At 40.8% G+C, this 22,890-nt stretch overlaps 1 protein-coding gene across 6 annotated transcripts in view; it reads right to left on the reverse strand.

Annotated features, from left to right (window-relative positions):
* myo1b (myosin IB) overlaps nucleotides 1-22,890 on the reverse strand; it is a 53,624-nt gene that overhangs the window by 9,163 nt on the left and 21,571 nt on the right. For 3 of the 6 annotated variants that reach the window (XM_027290969.1, XM_027290973.1, XM_027290971.1), the window contains exons 4-19: nucleotides 19,388-19,482; nucleotides 16,735-16,839; nucleotides 15,227-15,273; nucleotides 13,140-13,203; nucleotides 11,194-11,292; nucleotides 9,996-10,099; nucleotides 8,515-8,662; nucleotides 7,729-7,847; nucleotides 7,116-7,202; nucleotides 6,948-7,013; nucleotides 6,291-6,296; nucleotides 4,158-4,262; nucleotides 2,449-2,511; nucleotides 2,033-2,233; nucleotides 1,533-1,759; nucleotides 835-1,035 (exon numbers count right to left, since the gene is read on the reverse strand). In XM_027290969.1, the coding sequence (XP_027146770.1) occupies nucleotides 835-1,035; nucleotides 1,533-1,759; nucleotides 2,033-2,233; nucleotides 2,449-2,511; nucleotides 4,158-4,262; nucleotides 6,291-6,296; nucleotides 6,948-7,013; nucleotides 7,116-7,202; nucleotides 7,729-7,847; nucleotides 8,515-8,662; nucleotides 9,996-10,099; nucleotides 11,194-11,292; nucleotides 13,140-13,203; nucleotides 15,227-15,273; nucleotides 16,735-16,839; nucleotides 19,388-19,482 (1,737 nt within the window). The remainder of the gene's footprint in view (nucleotides 1-834; nucleotides 1,036-1,532; nucleotides 1,760-2,032; nucleotides 2,234-2,448; nucleotides 2,512-4,157; nucleotides 4,263-6,290; nucleotides 6,297-6,947; nucleotides 7,014-7,115; nucleotides 7,203-7,728; nucleotides 7,848-8,514; nucleotides 8,663-9,995; nucleotides 10,100-11,193; nucleotides 11,293-13,139; nucleotides 13,204-15,226; nucleotides 15,274-16,734; nucleotides 16,840-19,387; nucleotides 19,483-22,890) is intronic. The other 3 variants (XM_027290970.1, XM_027290972.1, XM_019268948.2) reach the window with 1 other exon arrangement.

Raw genomic sequence — 22,890 nt, forward strand, 5'->3', positions numbered from 1 at the left:
GATCTAGAGACACATGTGGACAGAGGAAATAAGGAAACCACACAAAGCACCGAGGGGTGGCTGAACAACTAGAGTAGATAGGAATCAGTACGTTTACCAGCACAGAGAATGAACCATTTTCCTCTTTGAACCACAGCATGTTGAGAATTTTCATCCGTATCCGTCTGTCTTGTTTCATATCAAAGAGGAAAATGGTTCATTTCTGCTGAAGGGTGAACAACTGGTATGTAACAAGACTGCTCTAAAAAGGACAAAAAGAGGAGTTTCATGTGGAGTATGAAGATTTCTGAAACAGTGCGTGTGCACTGTATGTAATAATTAGGTTGGATAATAGTTACAAGACAAGCAAACATCAATATTAAACTATGTGTTCATATTTAAAAAAAAGTCTTTCCCTGAAAGAGCTATGTGTACATTTGTTTCAGACTGAGCTTTCGATCTTTCAAACCATCAGTATGTTGGGTAAACTGTTGTTGAGGTTATTGTTTCCCCTCCTTTAAACCTTTGTGTATCCAGGAAAGAAAAAGTCATTTGAGCCCTTTTCAAGCAATAACCTGCTTCACATTCACACAGCTCCACACAATCACACCTGGGAGCTGACCACTCCAACTACAGTCTATTAGTGGTGGTCACAGTCACTCCACTGGGATTACTCTGAGGTTCACTGCTTTAGTTAAAGACACTTGAGAGCCTTTCTCAGTTTCCACACTCACATTTTCTCACAAAAACCTCGGAGGGATTTGTTTTGGCAACAGTCCAGTGACAAAATCCCTTTTCCACTCCCTTCACCTGTCCCACAATTAGCCACTGCTTCAGAATAAACACAATTACTACCTTGCAGGACCTCTCCAATGGGGCCAGGTCCGTTTGCAGAGCATTTTGTAGCGTTCCAGACAGGGCTCATAGGCCTGGCGGAAGGCGTAGCCTGCTCTCCTCACACGGACGTTCTCCATCAGGCCGAGGTAGCGTGCCTGATGGCGGACAAGGGAGTCCGTGAAGATGTGGGATGCCTTCTTGTCATTTGGCTTGATGCACCTGGGAAGTAAGAAGAGAGGTTGTTTACACCAGGGTTAGACTGTGTGTGGAGCTGAAATCACCCTTTGATTAAAAGCAAATATGGGCCAGAGCCACTGTCCAGATTTAATGAGAAACAAATCAAATGGCAGCATATTTTTATTTTTATTGCTCAACAATACATTGTTACCGTTTACCATTTCTTCTACATTAGCGGCAGCTGTTTCCAGAACGTCATAGATTCACAGACATATATATAAATATTAAGATTCAATATTTTTCTACTCACTATGAGCACATAAACTGATCTACATCTGCCAATAAACATGAAAGTACAAGAATAATTGGGCTAGTTAATACTAGATATAAGCGTTGCATAAAGGTTGACTGGACAATCCATTTCCTATTTATTTAGACCAGAAATGAAAAAATAAATAAATGCCAGTGACTACAAATCTCAACCACAAACATGCTACTGGCAGGTTAATATACTCTCTGTATGAATGACAGGACTTTACCGGATGTAATTTGGGTTCTTGGTCTGCAGGTTCTTCATCAGTGTGCCCACTGAGGCTTTGAATTGAAATCCAGCAGTTGGTGGTCTCTTCAGGTTGACTTTGGTTGGGTTGCCCTCAGGGAACAGCTGTTTGATGAGGCTGTGGGTGGCTTTGTACATGGCCTGGGACAGGTCTCGGTATAACAGATCATTGTTCTTGTCTACAAAGCCCTCGACACGGTACAGCACCTTCATATGAACAGGGATGACAGATATGAGTAATATGTATTTACTTTGTATTCATGGAAGGACAACTCTTCCCTTTATACTCTCTTATAGTGCCCTACTGAGCGCACATCATGAAATGAATTTAATTGTCTAACTAGATAAATAATTTGACTATATTACTATCTATATCACAGTGTTTCCTCAATTCTCTTCATGGCACTGTATTGTTTAACAAACATATTGCATTTTATCTGCAAATCCCCTATTGTTCTATTAACATCTTGTGCTCAGTACCTTGCCAGCATAGTGTTGGATGCGGAAGCAACTGTGGGGCAGGCTGTGGTCAGTGAGGAACTTTGAATTCTTGCTGAGGCGACTCTCAAAGTGCTGATGTTCAGCACAGATGGTGTTCAGTTTGTCCAGGAAGGTCTCGTCTGTGACTGTCCCTGGCCTCAGGCACTCCTCGTCCAACATGGCCAAGATGCCATTTTGGTGCTGGACATAGCAAGTTTGGTAGACATAAAGAAATTTGGTAAGAAATACCAATTATAAAGCATTCAATACTCAGAGTTAGAATTATTGGTTTGGCATTGTTTTGTAGCCTGCAGAATGCTTGACTGCTGCCTGTGCTACAGCTACAAAAGCAGTCAGACCTGAATGTGCATTTACACTCTAGTGGCTTGCGGTGGAGTATTGAGAAGCTGACTCACATTCTCAATGAGGTCACAGATAATGGCATTGTTGAAATATTCAATGTTGGTCCACTCGATGCCCTGTAACAAAAGAAATGAAGGTCAGAGGGACAATAGCTTTTCTATGTTTTACCAGAGCTAACAAGACATTCTTTCCACACCAGTGAGACTCTCACAGATTTGAGTGGTTGATGAAATCACACTCTTGAACCGGCCTGTGATTCAACAACGCCGAGCCCCTGGTCAAGTACCTGAAGGATAGATAGTCACCTAATCAGTGCTGCTCTCACCAAGTACTGCAGGCTTTGCAGTAAAAAATAAGTCAGCGTGCCCACTTTACAATTTTATCAAACCCCTACAAAACTCATACATTTGTAAAATGTGATGCCAAACATACATTCCTGCTGTACATTGTTATAATCTCCTCCATGTTACAGTATCACAAAGTAAAACTAAAATTAATACTTGAGTAATGGAAACAAAACATTTCTTGCCTCTCTTTCTGTCCATTAAATGTGCCATTTCTAACCCTCGAATGAGTGGAGAGCAATGTATCCACCTCAGTGTGTCTCTACCTCTCATTTAAAGCCACAAGTTTTAGAAAGTGAGGTTATACCACGTCTAGACACTTTAATATCACTAGCACTTTTTTTTTACATGGGAAAATTGGGCCTAATGAGAACAAATGTTCTGAAAAAAAAAAAAAAAAAAAACACTAAATGGGATAGGCCCCTTAAAGTTACAGTTCTAATTCTTTATTTAAGCTTTGATCATGAACTTGAGTGCATAGATGATTAAAATCAGTCTAAATGTTGGTACACTAATGTTCATAGCCCTATTTATTCTTGCTTCAAGTATTCTCTGCATCTCAGCCTTCCCATCACCAGAGTAGAGACACAAAGCCTTTCTGGTAGAGGAGAAAGAAGACAACGTCCATCATACCGTCTAAAAAAAGGCCAGAGTCCCCTTGAAAGCCCACTCTGCTAACATTGAATTCACAGCAACTAATGGTTGGGGAGCGTAGCTTCAGTTGATATAAGGGATGTGACAGATATTTTGAGGGAGAGGGCGCCAAAAAGGTGTGGCGTGAATTGATTGGTCACTGCCCAAATTCCTGATTGGTGGGTCCTCCCTCCCTTCTCCAGCCCTGCGGTATTTTCCCATGCTGTATACTGGATAGAGGCCAGAAGTGGAATATCATTGGTGGTGCTGTTAGTAGGGAAGGGGTGTGGGGGTCACCGCTGCTGCACTCACATGCATAGAGCTTTGAAAAGAAACAGAACAGCTTAAAGGCCCCACAACGGGGGCAGTGTTTACTCTCACTGGAGTAAAGGATCACTTCCGTCCCCGAGACTCCACAGAGGGGAGACGGGGGGAGAATAAACCGATAGCATGATGGATGACATAGACGGGATAGGAGGCGCAAATGAACCAGGAATGCGTCTGGGTCAAGGGCAACAATGTAGATTTAGCCGAAAGAGCATGAGAGGTTAAACAGATGAGTGACATGACCAGGTTGGGATCACGCTGCGGGCAGCCTGCGATGATGAACTGCCAACGCGACAAATTGAGTGCCGACATGTTGAATGATGTACATGCTCAGTTGCAGGTGAGAGAGTGTATCCAGGGCTCCAGGCTGGATTCGATGGGTAATTTGTCCAAGTGTCCACTACCAGTCTACTCATGGAGTTCATGAAGCATGTGTGAAGGTGAGTATACAAACGTACCTCTCGGACATACTCCTCCTGCTCCTCACGCAGCGTCAGCTCAATGAAGATCTGCTGCAGCTTCTCGTTGCAGTAGTTGATGATAAACTGTTCGAAGCTGTTGTCCTGTATGAGCAGAAAAAAGCATTTAGTACCAGCTATTGTCGACATGGTCCATCCTCAAAGTGCCTGTAACTCAATGTAATTCTATGTTATGGTCAGTGAAATGGCTTTTCTTGCTTGTTTCGACTGTTAGGAAATGTTCCATGAATGTTTTTCCTCACACTGACATTTCCTGCTTCAATTTCTTATTCTTATCCCTCTCTGCAAGCATTTATAAGTATGGCCACCTCTTGCCTATCAATCTCCTTTTTCAACTTTTTTTACATTAACATAGGGAAGTGTCAGAAGTTACATCCAGTTCAGAGGAAACAGCCTCTCTGAATAAAACCCTCAGCTTGAACAAACTACAACCTGCATCTCACTCCTACTACTCAACAATTCCCTTCCTCATCACTTTGACAACCATCACTGAACAAACATTTCATCTACAGAGTAAACGACTGAACCAGTAAATCTCGTTTGTGTACCCTGTAATGATAAAAGTTCCTGTAAAGTATCATATATTTAATTAAACATTAAACAATTAAAAGTCATAACAGGTTTTACTTCACAGTTCTCTATTGCTGTCAATTATGACCATTGAGTGGTGAGTCATGCTTCTTGGCAGATGGCCTTATTGTGTGCTGGGTTAGGTTAACATTCATTTGCTAAGGACACAACAATGGTTAGAACAGCATGTTTAGTCTAAGAGCTCGGAGTGAAGGACACGCCAAGGTTTCTCTGACCAGGAAACAGAACACGTAGCCACAAGGAGAGCAGTTATTAATGTTAAGACTCCATTTCCTTATACTGAGAAACCGAAATGTCATCTTCACCCCTAACACACACTCACTCACACAAAGCTTATACACAGGTGGCAGCAGACACCAGACTGAAATGTGACAGCCTTTTACTGTAAACCTAAAATATTAAAGCTGCAACTGTGCTGTTTTATGACAAGCGGTTTATAGCAGCTTGAGGAAGTAACAATCTTGGAACTATGTTTGAAGTTAATGCTCTCACTTCTCAGAAGTGTTGATTCACTTTCCCCAAGGCAGGGGAGAGTCTATCATTGTAGATGTCTGCACAGAATAAAAATATGAATTCACAGCTAGGAGACTGCTCGCTTAGGTTAGCACAGAAACTGGAAGACAGCTAGCCTTGCTCTACCCATAAGTTAAAAAAGAAAGAAAAAGAAAATCCACCTAGATGTGCCTCCAAAACTCACTAATTAACATGTTATGTCTCGTTTGTTTAAGCTGAGCAAACTCCAAAGTGTTATATGCCGAAATATTTCTTGGCTGGGTGCAGTAACTCCCTGTAGTGAGCAGCCCCAATGGGGTCTCCACTGGTTGCCTCATGACAACGGAGAAACTCCAGAAACTTACTGCTTCCAACCAAGACATACTCAAAATGAATGCTTTGGGACAGAACTTGGCAATCTGTTTCAGTTTTTATGCTAAAATGAGCTCAGCTAACTGGCTGTAGAATCATATTTTGAGCTATATTCATTTTCTCAAAGGGAATAAGGGTATGTCCCAAGATTATTCCTTTAAACTACCTATTTAAAAATAATAAAATAATAATAATAATAATAATATAATAATAATAAAATAAGATAATAATAACAACAACAATCATAACTACACTGAGCTAAATGAAATGCAGTCTCATAAACAGTCCTGCAATAAAGCAGATTTTAGTCTATCCACATTGATATAAATAGGATGGACAAAAAATTAAGAAATGCCTCCAAAATGCCTGCGAAGATTGAAAAAAAAAAAAGCCAAACATTTTACTGTAACCTTCATGAATGTAGAATTTATTGCAGGGCTGTTGTATTAAACTGTATTTGTTTAGTTTTGGTGTACCTAATAAACTGGCAACTTCATGATGCAAAGGTGCCTTTAGCATCTTTTTCAGCTGTGTGACTATGCTGCACACCAGGAACCCTGAAATCGTCTTTAACGAGGAGGTGAATTAAGTCAAAGGGAGTTTAGATCACAGCATGCACACTGGGAGAGCACACAGGCCGATGCAGGTGTTACTTACTCCATCCTGGTGACCCAGACACAACACAACAGTCAGAGGAGAGGGAGGACTTGAGAGTGAGTGGGGTGAACAAGCAGGCATATGAAGAAGACATGAACATATGGGGGTGGGGGAGGACTGAAGGCATCAAGCAACAAGGCAAGGGTATTCAATCTTATTTTAGTCTGTACATTGCGACAAGACTCGGTCTCGCATGTGTTTGCATGCACATACATGCCCAAATGTCTGGTCCCTCTGTAATTAACATAACTGAAAAACACAACCTATATCTATGTTGTGCTATTTAATGTTGTAAAGTGATTACTGTGTGATACAATTGGCAATATAGCCATAACATGAATATGTGTATTTTACTGTGTATTAAGCAGTTCCTTTATTTTGTGGCCATTTTTTTGACTGTGAAATGCTGATTTTTAATGTTGAAATCACATTGTCACTAAAAATAAATGTCACCCGCTGAACTAATTTGACCTGAATGTGGTTTTATCAGCCCTTACTAACTGCTGATAAGCTCCTCACAGATACCAAAACATGCACGCAAAACAGCCTGGGGCAAAATCCTTTTAAATGTGATAAGGTTGGTTTGGCTGGTCAGATTCTGTCCTTGCGGCTTATCAGACAAAAAGGAGAGTGGGTTTGATCGGGCATCTGTCTTACCTCAAATATCTCAAACCCATAGATGTCCAGCACACCCATGACCTTGTGCCGAGTTTTAGTTTGTGCCTGCAGGGAGACAATATTGTCAGTATTGAATATAGACTATGCCAGTGTCTGAAAACAGAATAGTTTATTAAATGAACTGAAATACATTTCTACATTACTTACTTTAATGCTTTCGTTTATTCTGGTAACCAGCCAGCTAAACAGACGACTGTAGAGATTTTTGGCAAGGGCGTCTCGGGCATAGTAGGCCTATAAAAAACACACATTAAAGGTTAATTCATACTAATTGTCACTATATATAATACTATATATAATATGCAAATACTTGCATTTCTAGACAGTAAAAAAAATGCAGGAAAAGAGAACCATCAACAAACATACACTGAATTTGAGGTCCAAGAACACAACCAACACAGGTTAATCTCTCCATAAACCATTTCATCTTCTGCTTTTGGACATGGCCAGTGTTTGCAGCATCCACAATACATAAACAGTCTGTGAACTCACTAACCCTTAAACATGACCTACATTTGAATTTCCAGGAGGAATATAACTTATCTATAATGGAGAGGTTTTCATGTAGCACTGAGATGGATGAGAGTCGGCAGCCAAAGGAGCAAGTCAGAGGGAAGAAATGGCCCTTTATCTTGTTATGCACTGTGAGGGTGTGTGTGTGTGTGTGTGTGTGTGTGTGTGTGTGTGTGTTAATGTCAATAGAAGTAGGACAGAGATGCATTGGTGCAAGACAGATTAAGACAGTAACTATCCCTCTGACCTGGGCCACATTCAGTGTAGTGGATACTTTCTCCATCTTAGCCTCCACTGTTCGGTAGCTGAATGCTCTTTCCAGTACTGACTGTTCGATCCCCAGCAGCTCACACATCTCCTTCAAATCTGCAGACATGTACAACAACAATGACGATAAATAAACCACTTCTGCAAAGATCAGAGGAAAAGGATAAAACTCTGGCCTAGTAATCAATATTGTACATTTTATTATGCAGCTAAACATAAAGGTGGTAGATCAAGTAAGTTAAAATGATAGATGTCAACTTGTTTTGTTTTTGAAGATTCAGATCACCATCTCTATATTCTGAGACATGAACAATGTGTTGCAATATGATCGCAACATGCCAGTGATGCATATGAAAAAAAGGAAATTGTGGTACTAAGATGAATCATACCATGGTCAGAGAGGGAAATATGTAAAGGTAATATTTGCCTAAAGAGAGCAGCTGGGGAGTGATAATAATTCTTGTTATGTCAATTCTAAAATACAAATATGTATCTGGTGAGGGCAACTGCAGAAAAGATTAAAGCAGCCAATAGGGGGCAGTGCCTTAACATCAGGCCAGCTGTGGGTAAAATAATAAATAAATAAAAACACAGAAATACAAGGAGTAAATAAATACAATTGTTCAGCTTGTCTGATATTGACACCCAGATGGCTCAGGTGTCAGTGAAATCATACTGCCCAGTCATTCAAATGAAGTTGAAAATGAGTTATAAAAAGGATCAGAGATAGTTTCACAATAGATTTTTTGTCATCTGTCAAACTCACCATTTTTGTCCTTAATGCGGCTCTCATCGGTGCCATTACAGCGTGACTCTGGCTTGAACTCAATGTTGCCGAGCTTCAGCACGGCTGCCACCAGCTCCAGCACCGACTGCACCTCGTCCTCCATGAAGCCCACAATCTGCATGGCATTCTGAGAGGGAACAAAAAATCACAGATCAGCTCGTGTTATTAAGAAACATGGACACAGGGTTGAAAAGGGAAACCGAGCTATAAATGCATTGGAATGTGACGGTGTCTATGACTTTGGAAACACAGCAGTTCAGTAAGAATGAGATGTTATTATTGCAGCCTGTCAGCACTTTAATTAGTGTTGTCATGATAATGAATGTGACAAACAGGGCTGTACACATTCAACACAAATGTTGAACTTGTATTTATAGACGCTGGAATAATTAAATTGAAAAAAAAAGATTGAACATGGCAGTGCTGCACCAATTAATAAGCTGACAAGATCACCATGTCTTTCTAACTTTTAACTCAAGAGTAAGACTTTCTTCAGACTAAGGTCTCTCTATTTTCAAGAACTCCAGGCTAAGAGTACATTTGATTTACATAATACATAAGGGTGCCAAGAAGAGAGGAAACCAGCAAAAACTCATAAAACATATGAGCTCAAACTACCCATAAAAAACTGCAAATTACCCAACTGAATATTTAAAAGTCTTGAACTAAACCTTAGTCCATCATGCTAGTGCCAAATATGAAACAACTTCCTTTACAAAGCTGCCAAAACAGACAAATAATGTAAAGAGTTTGTTTTACAAAAACCCACAGCTTTATTTTTCTTAATTGCTGTGGTACTGAAGTCAAATTTGTTGAAATTAAACGTAACACCATAATTAAGACAACATTCCAAAATTAACATTTGACTTAATGTTAAAAGGAAAGGAAAGCGTGGCCGTCTTTGGCTGTATAACAAACAAGCCCATGTGTGGGGATTCATTGTTTAGAGGGAATGTCCACTTGGCGTTTCCGGCGGTGAAATGCAGCTGGATGGGGAATACTGTGAAAACTCGATGTGAGAAGTGATGAGAAGCAGGATGTGAAATGCAAGTAAGCAAGTAAGCAAGTAGGATGTGACAGACTGCAACTGCGTATACAGTAGCTGAGTAGAACACGCTGGAGCAGGACTGATAACAATAGAGCGCAGTAGAAATAATCTCTTATGTTGTAGACACAACATCATGTACAGATGCCGAGATCTTGCGTGTATGTGCACAAACTTGCCAACTGCCAACGTCTAACCACTGTTGAAATGTTGGGAAACACTGCACATGGAATTCCCCAGATGGACTTTGGTATTTCAGGTTTCAGTTTACTTTCAACCTTTTTTTTTTTTTATTTTTTACATTTCTAGCAGTCCACAGACATCATTTGGATTTATTATTAGTAATATCAACTAAACTCAATTTATGTCTAAATTAGAGTCAAATTATCCAGACAAATGTGTGTGTACTACTCACTCTGACTGTCCTGAAGTTGGCTGCATCATCCAGCCCGTTGACTGCAGCAGAGTCCAGGCTCAGGTAGTTGTACTTGCTAAAGTCCCGATCCAGCTTCAGCTTCTCTGTGGCACACAAACCATGTGGTTGCTATTTAAACCACATTTGCTTAAAAAACAGGTTTGCTAAAGACCTTTCTAAACCTTACTGAAATTAAATCCACATTACACACCACTTTGTCAAGAGGTGCCTGATAAAACACAGTTTTGTATTATGTATAAGCTTTGCACTTGAAGGTGCAAAGGTTCAAGTGGGTGACACCCCTGCACTCTGAATACAGATTTGTCCTTGAGGCCATTGTCACTCCAAACACCATTTGTACACAGTAAAGGCTCCTGCTGCTGTGAAAATTCTGAAAGATCAAATGGCCTTCTTAAAAGCCCCCCTATCTAGTAGCAAAGAAATCTATTCCTCTTGTGGGTGCATGTGTCAGATTTCATTAGTGGTTGCATTAGCTACAGCTGAATCAAGCCCCCTTGATGTGTGTGCTGCAAAGTCAATGACCATTATATTGTTCTCCTGTGTTCAGGACATAAAACAATGCTCTGTCCACAGAAAAGCAAATAGAGGGAACAGGTTTGTCGGCTAGTCTTTGTTCTCTGCGATGTTTGTTAGGCAGGAAGATTGAGTCATTAATGCATCGGCCATGTGTTCGTGCAGCTGCAATCCTGCTGGGAAATATTTGTGTAATATTTTACTATAAGGAAGGACATACTGATGGATCCAGATGACAATGAAAATATGTAATTCAAAACCTTAAATAAGGGAACACAACTCCATGGTCATGTTAACCACCTCAATCTGCTCTATGACAGCAAAATCAAAACAACAACAATGGCAGGTCTAGTTTCCTCTGGTTAAGTTCGCTTACTAGCTACTGTGATGTTTGATTTATTACTTCCTGTAAACAGAGCTGTGTATATTCTGAGACCAGAAATTATTCCAGGCATACAGGCTAAATATATTACAACATCAGTTTGTGGTTTGGGTTGGTAATAAGGATGGATTTAACAGTATTTCAAAATTACAGTTTATCTCATTTTCATGGGACCTTTAATCTTCAAGTTAAGTTTATCACTATATGATATAAAAAATTAAAAATTAAAAAATACATTGACACTTTCATTCAGCTCTCATTTCCAGCTTTTCTATGACTTACTGAGTGTGTCATCGGAGGCTCCAGACAAGAGCTGATAAAAGATGTGGAAGTTCCTCTCTCCCCTTGGCTGTTTCACCACGCGTGACTTCTCCAGCAGATCTAAAAAAAGACAACAAAAGGAAACAATGACAATGATGACAAAAAGTCATTTCCTAACAATAGTCTTCACACAAACTGGTGATTCACTGAGGTGTCCTTGAGTCCTAAGTGTGGGGCTGACCTACTACGATAAGCATTAAGGAAGCCTCACATGTGTATGGAGCTCATAGGGGGTTCCTGGTTTAAACTACTGTAAATATTTAAGTTGCCAAGGTGACCAAACCAACGTTGGTAATTATTTGTGTGTATACACACACAGACACACACACACAGACACACACACACAGACACACACACACACACACACACACACACACACACGACAGGAAGTGTACAAGGAAGAAACCGCAAAGTTATCAAACGTCAGCCCTTTCTCCTGGGCTGCAGACCAAGAGCAACAGTACCTGATTAAAAGGGGACCCATCATCTGCTCACCGCATTAGACCGAGTATGATTTAATTAAAGACCCAACTGCCGAGTTCAGCATATAAGGATGATTGAGATACTTTTCACTGGTCAGTCTGGCTGAATAACAGCATTTAGTTTGTCTGCTCAGAAAACATCTTATTTTAGGATCCTTAAGAGTTTACATAATACTGAAGTGGACATTTTAGAAGAAAATATCCACATGGACTGCCATTTTAAACCATGCCCACATTTCTAGCCGAAAAAGAACTGTTCCTGGCTTTGCCAGTCTTTAGACTAAACTCTGACTCACCGGGCGTGTGGGTGCCGAGAGGACAGAAGTGCCACTTTGCACTGCATCTGTGGATACACTGCAAGCGCCTAACAAGAGAGCCCTACACAGAGACCTGTGGCTCTCAGAGTCAGTGGTGGATCGGGCTGAATTGTAAATCTGTGGCACCCACTGGCCATGAATCATATAGGAGGCAGCATCAATAATACAGCATCTGTGACTGAGTGGCTAGCAGCAGCAATAAAGACCTTGGATCAGTAATGCAGAGCTATTTAATGTTTTTAATATACTTCTTTTTACTTTTGTGTAGAGACTGAAGTGACCTTTCACATTGTGTACAGCCAAACCGTTCAGTCGTCATGTTTTTGCTTTTTAGAGCCACAGCTCTGCATTTATTGCGTACTCTGTTCACAACATGCTCTCTCGCCCAGAGATAAGCAAACACACATTAAAGTAGCAATGTGGAAGCAATATCCTGTTGAAGGCTTTGCCTGCCAGAAACGTTTTTACCACGCTGTCATTAACAAAGCTACTAAAAATTGGCTTTTCGAAAGATTATCTCAGTTGTAGGATGTATTAAGGCCTTAAACGATGAACAATTAGGTGAAAATAATGAACTGAGAGGCGAAGAGAAATCCACCCAGGCTCGCCACACAAGAACACCCTTAACCATCTGTCTAGCCAGCTCCGTCCGAAGCAGTCACATGTCAGAGGGCTCTCCTTCACAGACAGCCCCTTGTGCTGGACTAACTCGGGCAAACAGACAAGAGATTCATTTGTGCTTTTGGCCGTCAGTTTCTCTCTTTGTTTCTGTGACCTCTGGCAGAGAAGTCAGTGCAGTCAAAACAATGTGAACAGAGGCAAAGTAAAACTAAAACAGAGAAAAGAGCTGCGTCAGTCAGAGTCAGCGCTTTGTTCAGTCTGGAAATAAGATTGTTTTCCACGATGAATTGATCACTTTTAAAAGGCCTTTACAAAATGTGCAACTGTACCTCAGCAATTTGAGAATTAGAATGGCCTTTCAAACTGCTACTGAAGATAAACAGCAGATTGGACTGATACGATAACGATTAAGGAACTATAATGTGTGCAAGAAACATTTAGAGATATTCATTTATTTTAACAGCATTTTCAGTTAAATGCTACTCACAGTTGCTGATGACTCCACCGAGAGGATCTCCTTTGAAGTCAAACTCAATGTCCATGTACTTTCCCTGTGGATCAGAGCACAGCATACATTATAGTTGATATACACTGTATGGGCTGGGGCCAAAAACCCAGCTCATGAGTTCAGACTAGTAAGAATCTCTGCACAAACCCATTCAAGTTACAATACAGCACCAGCTGCCAATCATAAGCCACTATGAAATAACTGGCCTCTGTGGAGGGAAAGCCCCTTCCTCAGCCAGCCAAGTTCTTTCTACAGGGCGACTAAAACAAACCATTTCAGGCCCCTCTTTTTCCTTCTTGTTTGAAACTTGGAAGTTAGAACATAGAGTCCTGTGTGTTTGATTCCCCCCCCTTCAACCTTTCTGATGTATTAATAGCAGACACGTCCTCAAAAGAGTGCACTTCAGCCAGATTCAATAAGCCTGCTGCCCTCAGCAAAATGAAGACACAGTTTGAGTCACAGTTCTCTGATAAACTGATGGAGTACTGATGAACTCGTATCGAGTGGAGAGGCCCGAGGTTCATGTCCAGAGGTTTATGCCAAGGTTACCTAAATATAAACATCTGCAGATGAGGGCTGTAATCCTTTATGATACTCCCCTCATAACTACAAGTCCAAGCATTGGCATGTGTTCGCATGTGCTAATGTAGGTACATGGTTGAAAATAGTGTGAAAAGGAAATCTCAAATTGGGATTGGAAAAGTCAGTTGGCAGGTAGCCTGCTAGCTGCTACTGGCTAGTATAACCAGTTTCCATTCAAATCCATCAAACATTCAGGCAGAATCCCTTTAGCCATATGGCACCAGGTCAGTGTGTTGCAATCAGACCTTAGGGTGTACTGGAAGTTCTTCAGAAAACTGACTCCCTTTTTTTTGAAGAATTTGCATCTAAATAAACATTCATGTCAGAAAATGAACACAAGTGGTAGTGTGATAGGGCTGATCTGATGTAATGTAATGTAACAAGGGAGGTAACTGAAGCAGGCTGCTGCTGGATTGGGTCTGCCTGAAACTACAGAGCCCAGAAAGTGTGAGAATGCCCTCTTGGGAAAACAAAAACACACCCAGTCTCTTTTCATACTGCCCCTGCTTGGAATGAACTTATTTTCTGGATTCTGTGTACAGGGTGATACAGACACTGAATCATCCTTATGGTATGATCACTTGGTGCCTCTTTCTTAGGGATTTCCAGAATTTCCTCATTTTTAATCCGCAGTAGGCTGTTTGGGTAACCAGAAGAGCAACCTATCTAAATTAACTAGCGATACAAGAGTTCGGTTGGCATTTGGCCACGCTGTGCAGTTGATGAACAGCAATTTAGGTCAAAGGCCTTGGCCTGTGTGCTATATTCAAAAAGCTTTTTAGAAAGGCCATTTAACATGTGCAATTCCAATATATCATGTGTGCAAGGCCTGCTGTAATTCAGGCAGTGTGTGGACTGGCGTACAATACAGATCTAATATACTGTATATCTTCATGTTATGTGGGAAATCTAGCAGAATGCACATGGGACAAAGGCGCCCGGTAAAGCTTGTTAGCACCATTAGGTTTTGTTTTTATTAATGCTTGATATCACAATGTTGTTATGAAATATGTGGTGACATACAACACTTACCAAGGACATGCGTCTACAAGAAACATCAGCCATAACAAACAGCCAAACCGGTTTATATGAACAAACTCCTGCACCTCCACTGAAAGCCTTTATAAAAGGCTGTTGTGACTTGAATGCCGCAGCAGAAGTACCGTAACATTGTAAATCCTAGTTTAAGTTCAATTTAGTAATAGCCAGGGAAGCAAAGCGCATGAATGAGAAATCCACTGAGAAAAGGAATTAAAAGAGATCTAGAGGACACAAAAAGTAGGGAATTAAGAAACACTCTGGGGCTTATTTTGAAGGAAAGAGAAAAACATAGATGAAAGTGCCAGATTATGCACGAGCTCGAGTGAAGTCTGAATGAAAACATCCAAGATGTTCAGAATATTTAGCAAATGAGGCCACATTAGAAAAACAATAATCTAATTAAACAGCACCACTTGTTTATTGGCTCTGACGAGGATACTTACGAATCTGGAAGAGTTGTCATTCCGCACTGTTTTGGCATTTCCAAAGGCTGAAAAGGGGGGAAATCATAATGGGACATGATGAAACTACTGCAACCAGTGTAGAATTTTATGAAAACCCATCTAATAGAACGTTATAGTAAATATATTAAAACTAGTCAAAGCTTGTTTACAAATATCCCAAACATTATTAATGATCCTTAACATTGTGCCTCATTCCAGCTAGCTGTCAATCATATATGGGGCAGATGTCAAAGCCATTTGTGCTGATGAAGTCCCATAATTCTGCATGGATTAAGCAAAGCACCAGGGCTTTCCAGGCTTGGGGAGGACTGAACCTTTGCTGTCACACCACTTTTAAGTCAAAGTGCTTCAATATGTGCCAGTGCTTATAAACAAACAATAACAAATACGATATTACAAACACACTGTTGCCGGGTATGAATATTTGTGCGTGAGCACATTAAATGCATCACAAACACATGTGCATACGTAGGCCTTGTGTTAGATGACCAAGTTAGTATTTCGGAATAATACTTTCCAATCCAGAGCCCTCTTAATTCTCTTCCAACCATGGTTCTACATTAAAATGCTATTAATGTCTCATGCATCGCAGCACTATTAGCATAAGTGCTTGATTTCTGATAATGGCTGATTAAAGTGCGTTTAAGTCAAGCACTGAGAACCGAACGATAATCAGAGCGAGAAATGAAAAGAAACAGAGGGTGACAAAGAAACCAATAAAGATTCTGTAAAAAGCCAAACAGACAAAGCATCGTAGACACATTGGGAGCAACACGATAACTGTGCTCCCCTTTTCCTACTATTTTCTTTTTCTTTTTTCGCTTTAGCGTTTTAGCAATTAGATCGGCAGGAGCTAAACTCTTGCAGATGTGCAGGGTTTCTGCAGCGACTCAACCCGGGCATACAGCTTCATCATTCATGGGCATTTCCTGCCCACTGCCCCCAATTAAAAGACAGCTGTTCCTGCGCCAGCACTGAGCTGTGGGAATGAGACAGTTCGTGTGTAGGGAGAAGTTGGGGAAATAGAAGTGTCCACAGTAATGCGGTGTAATACAGTGTTTATGGGATGCCTAAAGTTCTTTTGCTGATTGGTTTACTCATGTGTGACAGTCCAATTTCCACGTTTATGTGCCTGCCATTGTCTATGTGCTATATCGAAAAGTTATGTTTTTGTAATTGCTGTGTGACTTATTACGTTAGGTGGGTAACTAGGAGAAGTTCTGCAGTGATGAAATGTATTTTTCTCAAACCAAAACCTTTCCAAAACCAAAGCAAAATTATCAAAGACTATCATTAAACTCCATTAATGGACCAGCTACTGCACTATAATAGGTAGCTGCAAATAAAAATCATTCATGTCTTCCAGCTTTTTGGAGCTTTTGAAATCAGGCAGCACTGTTAATCTGTTAACACAGATTCAGTCTCTGTGAAGACGGTCCAGCCCCTGAATTGGGATGCAGCTCAGAGTTTGAATGGCGCTCACTCACCCTCCAGCACGGGATTGGACTGCAGCAGCTGTTCCTTGACCTTGTTCACCTCCTGGCCCTTCCCACACACCGCTGCCACATATGACATCACCAGCTTACTGGCCTCTGGAACACACACACACATATAGAGATACATATTAGGCCGAAGCTTTTCTAGACATGACTGAAGAACAAGTGCGACATGCCCACCCATCAGACCATTCCCCATAAAATTCCCCTTACCTCATCCCCCCTGACACCCATCAGGGCAGGGTGGGAATCATTCATTAGTCTGGTGTACAGAGTAGAGGAGGAGGCCTCATAGTTTAGACCCACTTTGTTTAGTTAGTAGCCATTATTGCATCATGTTATCATCATTCCTACCGATTTCACTGGAAGCTAGGAGGGTGTACTGAAGAAACACAACAGCATATGGATCAACAGAGATGATCCCTGAACATCCACTTCTCATGTTAGAGCCAAAGCCGATCTTACAGACTCAGAGATAGTGTGCTGTGAGTGAAGAAGGTTCCCAATTTTCTTTTTCTTTTTTGGATGAGAAATAGGAAACACGCTTGTGCTGTCTTAAACAAGTGACATGCCTTGTAGGATGACTGCTGGCATCAGGATCATCTCTCCCGTCCAGTAAGATGACGATGAGATAAGATGATGTGCCAAGGAGGGATAAGAAAGAGCACAGCAGTAGTTGCTGGTATAGACTGCTGATGACTCTGGCACACAAACAGCTCATAAATTTAAAAACAAGATAGAAGAACGTGTGCCATAGAAAAAAAAAACCCACACACACTGCCTTGCTGAGTAACAAGGTATGCACTGCTTAAACTTTTTCATTTTTATCTCCCAGGATTGGAAAATCTTCCTCAGCCAGCACCCTGACAGACTGACAGACAACAGGACTATGTCTCCTGTGTGCTTTGCTGGCATCTGATGATATTCTTCACAGCTCCTCGCTGCTATAGAAGCCACAGCCAGACAGAGCACAAGAAAACGCCCAGCCAGACATGAATGTCAATGACCCATATCGATGGGGTAGGCACATTTTTGATGGCCTTATCACAAAGCTTTGGGGGCCGATGAGATTAGCGAAAATCCAAATTTATCTCCTTGACTTGGCTGAGCAGCTTCTTGGAGTGGGGTTTGTAATATCCGTGAGAAATTGAGAAGGCCCAAATAAAAGGCTAGCACGACATGCAAAACAGCACTCCAACTCTCAATAGCTCTACCCTGGGGCTGCCACTGCTTTTCACTATTGAAGTGATTATAATTACTCTTATACAGTGTTGACAGTGGCTTTTGATATAATGGTTGTGTGGCTGTATGTTGATGTTTGCTACCAAAGTGTTTAACAGAAAGTTATGCTGTGAAATGTGAGCTCAGCAGCCACAGAAAGACGTACCAACACAACCATCAGCATGAAAACGCAAGTCATATTAATACATCAAATGATTTAGCATCAGTGCAGAGGTTCACAAATATAGTCCTTTTAACAAAAAGCAATACAGGACATGTGCATAACATTTTGCCTTGTAATATTGAAGACAGACTTCATTAAATATTCCAAAATAGAGAGAACACTGTAATAGTTGATTTTTTTTTTTCCAGTATCGCTCACCCCTTGATTAAAGCCACATGGCCAGTTTTAAATTGGAACCAAATTGGACACCAATTACAAATCACTCCCACACTTAAAGCCTCTCAAACATATACAAATCCAGTTTGGTAGATTTACAATTTTCTGCTTTTGAAGCAGACAGTGAAATCCCATATCAAGTCTAGGTACCAGCACAGTGCTATAAAAGCTTTTGGAGGAGACCCAGGGGTCAAGGTTTAGGACTGTAAGTAGTTCTTGAATATATGTCGAATATATTTACCGGAAGATGTTTTATGAGTATTTTAGACTTCTTTCCCAAAGTTTGTGCTCTGCCAACTCAATATGGCTTTTACCTGTGATACAGCACTGCTAACAGAGACCAGGAAATTCCATTCCTATTGGATTTATCTAAGGTATGTGAAACTGCACCATAACATGGCCTCACTATAATAAAAAAACAACAGAAATAAAAAGGACCAAGGACACAGCTGTCTCTAAAATCAGCAGGCTACATTTAGTATATCTAGTCCAACGCACAGACTGACACAAGCTCTTGATGTTGACTGCAAACCAGGAGTTACTGTCGCCTTTCATGTACCAACATGACTGTTCTCAAAAAGAAAAACATGGCATCAAGCTGCATTTAAAAAAAAGTCGATCTGATCTAAATCTGCGCTGTGGCTTTATACAAAATAACCCTCATCTTACAGTGGCCTTTAGAGATACGTTTCGACTACACTTTAGTCAAAACACACTACAAACAAGAAGCCCTGATGATACATTTTAATTCTTCAGGGATATTGGCTAACTACTGGGTAACTTGTTTACTCTTTTCCTAATCATGTTTTTCTCTCCTTGGCTCCTGATAAAGATCTTTTCATGTTCATACTAGAAACCGATGTGTTACTGATACTGGTAACCTTAAGGTGTGTTTGTGCCAAGGACATCCGTGATATGAATATGTGCAACAGAGCCGATGAAACAAAGTGATCGTTGTGAGTCAAATTTTCCCAGGAATGAACAGACGTCAAGTTGAAAAATAGTTCACATTTTGCCACTTACCGGTTTTCCCAGCCCCACTCTCTCCTGTGATGAGGATGCACTGGTCCTTGTCCTGGTCCCTCAGTGAACGGTAGGCCTCATCTGCCAAAGCATAGCTGCAAAAGACAAAAAAAGCAAGACATCATAAGTACATACCCTCAGCTTACATAATCCCCTCAGCGAATTTTTAAGTGTTTTCCAGGATACTTTGAAGGTGATGTAGAGAAATAGGGGTTTAAAAAGTTCAAGGAATTGGCATGCTACCGTGCCAGGCCGCATGGCGTCCAACATAATCAATAGCATGTGGTTTTATTGGAAATTAGGTCGAATCAGTAGGACAGCCACAGAAGCTTTTTTTAGCTACACTGGCTGGTTCACATAAGCGATTTGGCTTGAATAATTGGAAAACTGATCATTTCCAACACTCGTTTTCCTAAACTTAGCTACTACATGGACTCAAACACAAACACAAACAAAGAACAGTCATATTAGAACTTAGAAGTACAAATTGTTCTTCTTTAATTATACCCTGGCAGGTGTTTGAATGCAATTAGACACTGAGAATGTAAACCCTTTGTGTATTGCTAAACGATAAAAGTGGAGTGACGAAAATAAAATGTATCCTATTGTCATACATTCCAGGACAGTGATACAATGGCAAAGAACTGGACTATTGCTGTTACACCCCCACTGGATTCCAGAACAATATATTATTTGTTCTCTTTATGCAGACAAACCCTTATGATGGTTTGAGAGATGGGTGTGGATGGTGTAAGGGGCCATATCACAATGACAACTTTTTAATCTTTTGTGGTACCAGTAGTATGTAATTTCAATGTGATGCACTCAAGAAGAATGAACACTAAAAGGGTGAGGCTCCAGCAGCAGTTTTAACAGCTTCCATTTGGCAAGTAAACAGTCATGTACAATGCTGCAAGAACCATGTTCTAACTTTCTCCTCCAGTAGGACACCAGACTGCAAATTAACTTTCTTCTCCTGCCCCCACTTACTTTGGCATTCATTACCCTGGAATTCTTTCCAAAACCGCGACTGGTAATAGCTGTGATTGTACCTTATGACACACTCAAAATGTCTTTGCTGTTGAAAAATTGGGTGAGTTAAAGACAAGGTGAAGTGGATTCGGAAGACTGTAGTCATCTAAGACCTCCATGATGAGGTCGGCAGGGTTTAAGGAGTCTCTCCTTGAGTCTGTCTGAACTGGTGGACCATCACAGGAAGGCTAAAGGGTTGTGCAATTGGGGAGAACATCAGTCACAAAACTGTTAAAATGTCCTTGAGCAATCAATACCAGCTCTACAGGTGGAGTCTAAATATAACTACCATGCTACTAGCTTCAAAACCATAAAGGGCTTAATAAATAACATCTTTTTAAAAAAAATATCAAGCTAAGATCAACATCTTTAAGTTGTATGTTTCACATTAAGTACAGGGTAAATCTAACTTGAGGTAATTTTGGAGGAATGCATCAAAATAGTTTCTCCCCGGTGTCTAATTTGGCCCTTCCCTGGAGGGTAGGGGCACTCCCAAGTCTCCCAGGTCTGACTAATATCATTAATCAAGTATTTATATGCACTAAGTGTAGTAGACATGAATGCAAGAAGGAATGTCTGACATTCACTGATGCTGACAGGGGTTTTCATACAGCTCTAATGGACGGGTCCCTAGCTGGGTCTAAAATGAGATATTGAACTCTGAGCACAGCTGCTGAGGTTACATTTACTTGTAGATGTGATGCTGTCAGATTCAAGTATGTTGCACATGGTAATGTAGTGTGGCACCAACCAGAAGGCTAAAGCACTGGTTAAACTGGGTTCAAAGTGATTTCTAAAGAGAGACAGCATTCAAAGCTGTATGCTCAAAGGTTATGTGGGATCATTCTAAAATCTGATTATTATCTAGTCCAACTTCCACAAATATACCAAGGCGTGGAAAAAGCAGCTAATGCCTGAAAATGTCTAAATTTAATTTAGGGTACAGCGACGAATGTATTAGTGGAGTCAGTGCGGTGAGGAGGAGAACGCAGAGTATATAATCACACGCTGAACTAACACTGACCTCCAATTTGAAAAATAGATGATTGCTAGTAAGAAGCCATGACTGGTAGGGGGGGGTGCAGAACCCTAAGCTGTCTAATGGAGCTTAGGGTTCTGCACCATCACACATTGTTTTGGACCAGAGCCCATGAAGCCCTGCAACCAGTCCCCTCCTTCATCAGCACCCAATGTGGGCCCTCCACCACTAAAGCAGAATTTCTCATCATAAAAAATCTTTTGGGTAAATTTTTAAATGGGGGTCCTATTGTTGGTGCTGTATGCTTCATTTACTTATTTTAAAGACCTGGACTCAAATATGGTTCGTAATCATTTTATATCTCACCCTTACTTAGCCTACTGACTTTACATTGGAAATCACATCAAACACAGTTTTGCAAGTATGAAACCTTCATGGTTTAAAGATTCATAGGACAAGGAGTAACGGTTGACTTTGTTTGTGTAAGTGTCCTGTCAACAGTTTTACAGATGTTTGGGAGTTAAAGGGAGAATTAATTAGTTTCTTAGATTACCACAGTTTGATGCTAAAGAGGACTGATCATGCCAGATCCCACTAGGTCAGTGCTGAAGCAAAACATATCACTGCCAATGGTAGTAAGCAGTATTGAAGATCATTTCGGTATTTGAAGACCAACAATGCAAGTTTCAAAATATTTAAAATTAAATAAATCTGCATTACACATGCTTAGTGGGCCTCAATGACGCATACAATTTGTTATGGTTAGAAACTCAGAAGGAACACAAAAACAACTTAACCTTAAATCTAACATTTTTGGTACCCTCAGCTGCATCTAATAATTTTTTCTGTCCATCAAAACATAAGGCTCACACTCCGAAATCCCCACCCCACAATCTCGGATCACACCCCAACCCCTGCTCTCTCCTGTACACCACATTTGTATGGATGAGACTTGTCACAGGACATTACGTCACTGTTGAAAAGGGCCGCACAGCACAGCAGATGTCTGCTTTGTGAAAACAGCCCTGTTGCCTGACCTGATCCTGACAATGACCCAACCATCACACAATTATCTGGCCCCCAGAGGAGGCCTGTGTTTGGGGGGGGGCACATATGAATATGAATGGCCATCACATAATCACAATATGAACAGAAGTCAGCAGAAGCAAGGGGCCACACCCAAAACTGTGCAAGTGCACGCAGATGATATACATGTTTAAATCTGAAACATTTCAAACAAAACATGTATTTTTATTCCCACATACAAAAGCAAGAAAAACACAGCAGAACTACAATTAATGTACAACCCCTGTGGCTAGAACATTGTGCTATCATTAGGACCATGAAAGCAGTATGAACAGCAACTGGCTGTACCACTTCACAAATCTGAAAATTAAAATGACGACGAAACACCAAGGTCACCATCAAAGGCAGAGGAAGCAGTGAATGAGACACCAAAATCCCAAAAGGCCTCCCTGATCAGTGTGTGTGG

This window comes from Larimichthys crocea, chromosome XVIII (genome assembly GCF_000972845.2).
Source record: "Larimichthys crocea isolate SSNF chromosome XVIII, L_crocea_2.0, whole genome shotgun sequence".
NCBI lineage: Eukaryota > Metazoa > Chordata > Actinopteri > Sciaenidae > Larimichthys > Larimichthys crocea.